The sequence below is a fragment of the Phocoena phocoena genome, chromosome 7 (assembly GCF_963924675.1).
Source record: "Phocoena phocoena chromosome 7, mPhoPho1.1, whole genome shotgun sequence".
Taxonomy (NCBI): domain Eukaryota; kingdom Metazoa; phylum Chordata; class Mammalia; order Artiodactyla; family Phocoenidae; genus Phocoena; species Phocoena phocoena.
The window spans coordinates 95,989,602-95,997,508 of record NC_089225.1 but is presented as its reverse complement, the minus strand read 5'-3'; the positions used below and the strand labels follow the sequence as shown (position 1 = coordinate 95,997,508).

The following is a 7,907-nucleotide window of genomic DNA, read 5'->3' as shown; positions in this document are numbered from 1 at the left end:
GATCAAGCCTCGGTTAAATCATTCATTCATTCAACATTTATTGAGCGCCTACTGTGTGCCAGGCACCGTGCTAGGCGCAGAAATACAGAGATGCATAAGATACAGTCCATGCCCTGAAAGGTTCACAGTCTAGAAGGGGAGACAAACATGTAAACAACTAAAATACAGTATGATAAGTGCCACAACAGAAGCATTTACAAAGAGGAGAGGTAGCCTGGAGGGGGAGGGACACGGGGGTGGTCTTCCTGGAGGAGGGGGTCTTTGAGGGGGATTGTGAGAGACGAATAGGTGTTTGCCAGGCAGACAAGGCAGGAGGAGCAGGGTAATAGCATTCCATTCTGATGAAACAGCATGAGCGAAGGCACAGAGGCATGAACTGCATGTTTTGAGGGGCGGGGAGCTCTATTCTGGTGGTATTGCTGAAGTTGGCTCCAGAGGCTGTGGCTGGAGAGGAAGGCAGAGGCAGGATGATGAGGAGAAACTGAGAGCAGGAGACGTCTCAGAGGCACCCCAGAGGACAGTAGAGCCTGAGGGAAGGAAGGCTTCCACCCAGGAAGAGAAGGTTCCTGGCTGACCCAAGTTACGCCCGCTTGAGGACAATCGGAGTCCTCACTGCAGCCCCAAAGGGACTGGACACAAGGCCAGAGGAGCAGCTGAACTGAGGGAGGGCTGAACAGAGGGGAAGGGCCCAGGCTTGGGGTCCTGGAAGCTGCCACTCATTTGAGAGCTCTCCGCTCCTGGACTTCTGATTTCTGCTCTCTGCTGTGCAAATCCCCTGCTCCCACCATGATGGGGCCAGGGGCCAAATGAGAAATGACCTGGGAATGTCTTTGGCCAACCGTAAAGGGCGAGATGAATGGCTTTACTAACTAAAAGAGGAAAGGGTTGAGGATAAAGCAGGAGTTCCTCAGAATACGGGCCATAATGAGAAAACCAGAGTTGCCCTGGTGGACGATGGCTCTCTGGTCCCCTGGGGAGGAGGGGCCCTGTTGGCCCAGGGCAGGGGCAGAGGCCAGCTGTGCAGGGAGCATGTGTGACCTACAAGACAGTGGGGCTGCAATCCCAGCCTCCTGGTGTCTCCTCAGCCTGAGGTCAAGTTTCCTTGGCAACCAGGATCCTCCGCCTTCCAGGCAGTAGGGGAGTCACCGAGGCAGAGATTGTCCACAGCCAGGCTTCCAGCCCTTTCCTCTTTCTCAGAAATGGCTGTTTGAAAAATGCCTGCATGGGGGCCGGGTGGAGGTGGAGCAGGGAGGCTGGGGGAGGAGGGGCAGACTCTCAGTAAACCAGAGCCCAGGTACCCCTCTGAGTGACCACTTTTCCAAGGCACCACACCTCAGGCCACTTTGAGGGAGTGAGTTTCTTTCCCTGCCCTGGATGGGAGGAGGGGGAAGATGGACTCAACCTGTTCATGGCTCCTGCTGCCCTGAGTTCAGAGGCTACAGTGAGAGTGAGGCTTCTTCATCCTCACTGCCATCACGGGAACAGAGGAAGGGAGGAGGGGAGGTTTCCGATTAGCTCTGCCCTCGATGGCTCAGCCTCACCCCACGGAGTCTCCAAGCCTTCTGTCAGCCCCCTTCCTCTCGGTCTCAGGCTCTCGTTGCCTTGCCCCTCCTCTCCCCCCGACCCGGGTCGGGGCGTGGTGCCGGCTTGATGGGCTGATGGAGGTGGTGGTGGAAGCAGTGAGAGGGAAGGTGTGGTGTGAGCCATGGTGGGTGGCTTCCCCACCACAGGGGTGGGGGGCGGGGGGGCTGGGCTGGGCTGTGGTGGGGTCACTTGCTCTTGTGTAGGTCCTTCAGCTGGCGGAGCTTCTCCAGGAGCTGGGCCCGGGAGTAGCCATTGTCTCCCGTGGGGCCTGGGCCTGGCCCCAGAGCCTCCTGCAGCACCAGGCAGTGCGTCCTCAGAAATGGGTTATAGGAGCGCTCCTCTCCCAGGGTGGACGGGCACTGTGGGGCGAGAGGCACCCGGGTTTGGTGGGGAGAATCTGGAAAATAGACCCAACAAGGGAAGAACGCCCGCACCGCCCCACCCCAGGGTCCAGAAGTTCTCACTGGAAGGCCCTTGTGCCAAATATGTCAGCTCTGGAGAGGGCCCTGCAGGGTCCGCAGGGATGAGCCCTCTCTCAGGAGTGCCCTCGGCCCCTCCTGGACCCCAAGCCTCGCACCGTGCTCCTGCGTTCCAGCCGCTGCCTCTGCACCCACTGCATCTTCCTCTCCCGGGCCAGGTTCTCGGGCTCCACCACGCCTGCAAAGCCCAGGTTCTCCTCCGCGTACTCGTGGCCTAGGGATGGCCATGGGGGCCAAGACACAGGGCAGAGTGAGATGGGTACGGTCAGAAAAAGTCCTCCCCACCCGCAGGCTATGGGTACCTGACGACTGGGGAGGAGGGGCAATGCTTCCAGAGAAGCCCCGACCACATGGAGCTGTTTCTCTAAATGTGGGCACAAGTCAGCCACGAGTGAAGAGGCAGAAGCATTTCAGGGGGGAAAACCACCAGACCTGGAGCCAGAAGACCTGCATTCTAGCCCGTCTGGCTCTGCCCAGCTGTGCGACCTCAGTCAAGTCATGGCACTTCTCTGAGCCACAATGTTCTCCTTTGGCAAGTGGGGAAAATAATAATGCCACTATAAAATTATGTGTTCCTGGTGCCTGGAACAGGGCCTGGTACACGTTAGGTGCTCAATAAAGTATTTGTCGAATGAATGAATGGATGCCTGTATGTTCTGAGGATTAACTGAGATACGAGTAAATGTGTTTTAGAAACTATGGGTATGCAATGTACACATGCACCTACGTATGGATGGATGGATGTTCCGTGTACGTGCATATGGATGATGGACGTACAGTGTGTGGATGATGGATGCAGGCAATGACCCATGCAGAATGGATTTAAGGCCCCTCTTTGCTCGTTAAGCAAAGGCAATTTTCTGTTCTAGGCTTTGGCTATGAAAAATCAGCCATCTCCCAGGGATGCTCTGGGACCTACAGGGCTCCCAAGAGGCTGTGGGCTGGTTGCCAGGGAAGCAGAGTCCTTACAGAGCCAGTTCTGCAAACAGAAGGGAGCTCTGCCCCCACTGCTAGAGTTGGCTCCCAGGAGCCACCAGAGGTGGAGCTGTATCCCCTCTGGGCCAGGAGCTGAGTCGGCTGGGACTCTGGGGGTGTGAGGGGCTAGGAGGAGAGGGAGGGGCACCTCACCAGGCCACAGCAGAGTGTCGTCCCCCAGCCCCAGCACGGTGTCCAGTGAGCTCAGCATGGTCTCTGCGGTTCCCTCAAAGGTCCGTCCTGGTAGGGTCAGAAGGTATGTGTAAGGTACAAGAACCACACAGCACGGTAAGGTACATGAAAAGGGTGGGGACCAGCTTGTACAGCTGGGGCTGGCCACCAGCCCTCAGCCGTGCCCTTGCCGTGCCCACTTCTCTGGCATCTACTCCTTCCCTCCCTCTGGGAGCTGGGCCCAAATATTCAACCGCAACTGAGCCCATTGCACATATTGACATGTGGATAGAGGGGGCTGCAGAACCTTCAGGCTGAGTTCTGTGGCTCCAAGCCCTCTTGATATAGGGTTGCTCTTTTCCGTAGAGCACTTCTTTCTTTGCCTGTGCTGTCTTTGGGACTCCATGCACCTTGGGACCTGTGATCCTCCCACCGACAGGATCACCCTCTCACTCAGGGGTTCTCAAGTTTTTGTAACTAGTCTTGCCAGTCACTGTATCAGAGAACCAGGCTCCACCCAGTGGAAACAAATGCCCTTCGAGGTCTCTACTCAGTTACAGGCATCGTCTCATTCTGTCCATCCCCCGCGGGAAGTCGTGAGGATATAAAAGAAAAATCGAGGTAACAAAGGCGGGAGTAACTGCCGAGGCAACATGTGTACTGAAACCAATGTTTTCATGCATTGCGTGGAGCTGTGGCTGTCCTTGGGCCCCTGCTCTGGCCTCTCTCCCTCCCTCTTGTCCCCCCTCCTCCCTCTTCCCTTTTGGGGGACTCACCACAGCCAGAGAGGAAGAGCAGGTCCCCTGAGAAGAGGCAGGAGGGACCCTTATAGGGCTCCCCATCCAGCAGGTAGACCAGATGGCCTTGTGTGTGGCCAGGGGTGGCCAGAGCCTGGATCTGAAGCCGTCCCACACTAACCACATCTTGATCACACAGGGGACTGAGAAGCGAGGCAATAGTGGAGAGAAGGCTCTAGAGCTTGTGCCATGCTGATCCTCCCTCCCCCGCCCTGCCCAGGCCCAATGGAATGGATGATGTACAGGAGGGGGGCTTCCCCACCAGAGAGAGAGAAGGCACCCCCAGTGCCCAGGACTTCAGACCCAAGCCCTCCTGCTTTCTCTTTTGGGGACTATGGCTGGATCACTTGGGGGATGGGCAGTGGCAGTCTTCAGATGGGCTGTGATCTACTCTCTAAGGGCCAGGAAGGGCATCAGCAAAGATCCACCTGCTGACACCCCTGAAACATGTGACTAAAGGATGGGGGGTGAGGGGAAGGGTCCACAAGGGCCATCCCATCCCTGGGTCAAGGGCTTACTGGGTGAGGTAGGGGATGCCGTCCTGAGGGCTCCCATACACCCGACAGTCCTGGTGCCGCCGGCTGAGGTCACGGTTCCCTCCACTGTGATCCCTGTAGGATGGCACAGGCAGGGTCTTTAAGGGGCAACTGTACTGGGCCTCCTGCCTCCTTCTTCCCCAAGCGTCTCCAGGTCTCTGAGCCATGGGACTCCTGGCTTCTGGACTGAACCAAGCTGTCCACACCTCTTCTGGCCTTAGTTCAAGCTGTCCCCCTGCCCAGAATGTTGTCCCAACAACTTGCCACCCCTCCCCTCATCACCAACTAATGCCAACTGATCTTCTGGACCCTCAGCTCCAGGGTCATCAGTCTCTAATTCCTCCAAGTGGATCTGATCACACCCTCCCTGGTGCCCCCACCCCCGTACCCTGTGCCAACTGTCACAGTTGTTACTGTTTATCATCGCTGTACACTTCCATACAGGGCTGTCTCCCCTATTGGACTATAAGCTCCTTGATGTTAGAGATCACAAGGTTTGCCCATGCCCGGCACACACGCCCGCACGGAATGGAAGGTAAATGCCTGCCCCATTCTCCTCTGGCGCTTCAGAAGCCTGGTAAGTAGAGCAGTGGGAGACCCGCCCCTCCCCCTCCCTCTCTGCTGGTGCCCCAGTGACTTCATGAGGATGGTGTCCACCCATACTGACTTCTTGACTCTCGGCCCAGCCTGTTCTCGCGGGACCCAGTCCTGGCAAGCCCAGCCGGGGCAGGGGCCAGCCAGGGAAGAGGATCTGCACCCAGACCTCCCACCTCAGCCCCTTACCAGTGCTTGTGGGTGCAGAGAATGGCAACCAAGTTAACGCCCTCCTTTTCAATGGAAGCCTAGAGGAGAGAGGGGGCAGTGAGACTGAGGAACAGGATGCAGAGGGAAACAGGGGCATGGGTGCTGGGTGGAGAGGAGAGGAGAGGAGAGGCGAGCAGGGAGAGATGAGGGAGAAGGAGGGGATGAAGCCAGAGAACGAGAAGCGGGTGGGGAAGAGAGGGCCGGGTAAAGGGGGGCAGCTGAGCCCCAGCCTGGGCACAAGCGAGACGGAGATTCGTGGAGGGGGTAGACACACAGACACACGCACACACAGATAAATAAGTAACAAGAGGGAATGATAAAGACGCCCAGACACGACAGACAGAGGCGAGGAGAGAAGAGCGAGGGTCAGAAAGGGGGCCACAGAGTGAGAGGCGGAAGAAAACTCCCTAGACCCGCAGTCCTGGGTCAGCACCACTTGCCCTCTGGCTCTGATTCCCCCACTGCTGCCCTCCCCCTTTCCCCCCCGCCATGCCCTGACACTGAGCCTCTCCCCATGGTGTGTTTGTGGTGGTCTCTTTGTGCACATGTGTGTCAGGGTCTCTGTGTGAGTGCACATGGAGGGGGGCACATCCCATTGGCAGAGGGCAGGGTCAGCCTCTCTCTAGCAAGGAGAAGCTGCCAGTCCTCAAGGTGACCCCAGGTACCCCCGACCCCATCCTCCCCTCACCTGTACGGCCTGAGGGTCTGAAGGGTCCACAGCCACAGCCAGCCGGGCCTGGGTGTCGATGATGAGGTAGCTGTAGTTGTCTGAGAGGACGGGGATAGGAAGCACCTTCACTCCTGGGGAACAAAGATGGGCTGTGGGCGGGGTGATGGGGCGGGCAGCCCAGCAGTCGGGGGTATGAGATGGGGAGTAGGCTGGGAGGGTGGCCACGGCTTGGGGCGATGCTGGCCCGGCGTGGCCAGAGCTCACCATTGAAGAGGCGGGGCTGGGTTCTGGAGTGGCCTTTGGGGTAGCGATTCCGAGCCCTGCGCAGCTGCTGGCGGTAGAAGAGGTACCCGAGCCAGGTGCGGGTGTACAGGCTGTACCTGCAGGACAGGACGTCTGTGCTCAGCCCTGCCCCTCGAGCCCAGACCCTCCGTGAAGCCCAGGTCCCATGTCTCCACTCCCTCAGTCACCCCCTGAGTCAATGCAACTCCACCATCGCTTATCGTGTGCTGTTTGCCCTGCTCAGTACTCAGGACAAGATGGAGAATGAGACAGAAACACCCCCAAGCTCACCAGGCGAGATGTGAGCTGAGGAATTCATAGAAGAGAACCAAGGGTGAGGGTTTTATTCAGTGAAAGGAGTATAGGCGTTAGGAAGCTGCAATGAGGTGGGAACAGTATTTCAGGAAGAGCAGCGGTGTGTCGCAGTCATGCCCAGGGCTTGCTGAAGACCGGATTCTTCGGCCCCATCCCAGTATTTGAGACTCAGCCAGTCTGCGGTGGCGCTCGGGAATTGCATTTCTAACAAGCTCCAGCTGATGCTGATGCTGCTGACCCAGGGACCACAACTCTGAGAACAACTGGGGTAGAGGAAACAATAGGCCAAGGCCCAGAGGCAGCAGACAGCAGGGTTTACTTAGGGAAAGTGTAGAAGGTTCTGTTTGGCTGTTTGGTGGAGGAAGCAGGCAGTGGTGAGGCTGGATGAGCTGACCACACTCCCTCCCTCCACCTGCCTCCATTCCAGGCCATCCCAGGCTACACAGTGAAAAGGGGGCATGAGGAACAGAGGGGACTTGCGAGTGACAGAGTCCCCCAAGTACAGGATGCCAGCACGCAGGGCTGGCTTCACAGGTGTGCGACCCGGCAGTCACATAAGGCCCCGCACGCGGTGTGATGCTCTGCTGTTGCCATCTTGAAATTCTTAACGACTTTCTCTTTGAACTTGTGTCTTGTAAGTGAAGTCTGATGGGACAATGGAACATGCATGCAAGCAGAGGTGGTACACACAACATCACGACGTGTGTCTGCTCCGTCCCTGCTGCCCCTCACACACCGTGTTTGCGATGGCCATGAGCACAGAATTCTGGTGGACCCTCTATGTGTGGAAATTCAAGGCCCAAAGTGAATACAGGTGAGTGTACATCTATGAGTAAAGAGTGGCGTGGTGGGCACTGGCTGGCCCGTAAGCCACACTTTGGGTTCAAACTAGAATTTGCTTGAAATGCATCAAGAAGGCAATGGTGTTCTAAGAAACACAAATGATCAAGGAACCCTTATCATGTTACTTCCCTGTATGATCCCACCACTGATGCTGCAAACAATGCTGCTACGGAAGGAAAGGGAAAGAGGCAACCAACCTGTGCTTCTCCTTCCAGCCCTTCCCGCTCATCAGTAAGCTGAAAGCAGAGAGAGCCGGGAGAATGTGCACGTATCAAGAAGTGAAATAAAAACAGCTGAGTTAGTTCGGTGCCACATTTCCACCGTTCTGGTCGGAACATAACACATATCCACGTACAAGCTAAGAAACGTGACTTATGTAGTTTCGGTGATCCCACATATGAGCTAAATGTTCTTATATTTGCATTTAAAAGTGGCACTGCATGATATATAA

The 7,907-nt window shown here is 56.8% G+C and overlaps 1 protein-coding gene across 2 annotated transcripts in view; it reads right to left on the bottom strand.

Moving 5' to 3' along the window:
- The window catches only part of PNKD (PNKD metallo-beta-lactamase domain containing), a 59,103-nt gene continuing 51,196 nt past the window's right edge, over positions 1 to 7,907 (bottom strand). The window contains exons 3-10 of one of the 2 annotated variants that reach the window (XM_065880328.1): positions 6,281 to 6,396; positions 6,035 to 6,147; positions 5,326 to 5,384; positions 4,525 to 4,617; positions 3,986 to 4,149; positions 3,192 to 3,278; positions 2,162 to 2,277; positions 1 to 1,943 (exon numbers count right to left, since the gene is read on the bottom strand). In XM_065880328.1, the coding sequence (XP_065736400.1) occupies positions 1,770 to 1,943; positions 2,162 to 2,277; positions 3,192 to 3,278; positions 3,986 to 4,149; positions 4,525 to 4,617; positions 5,326 to 5,384; positions 6,035 to 6,147; positions 6,281 to 6,396 (922 nt within the window). In that variant the 3' untranslated portion in view covers positions 1 to 1,769. The remainder of the gene's footprint in view (positions 1,944 to 2,161; positions 2,278 to 3,191; positions 3,279 to 3,985; positions 4,150 to 4,524; positions 4,618 to 5,325; positions 5,385 to 6,034; positions 6,148 to 6,280; positions 6,397 to 7,907) is intronic. The other variant, XM_065880329.1, reaches the window with a different exon arrangement.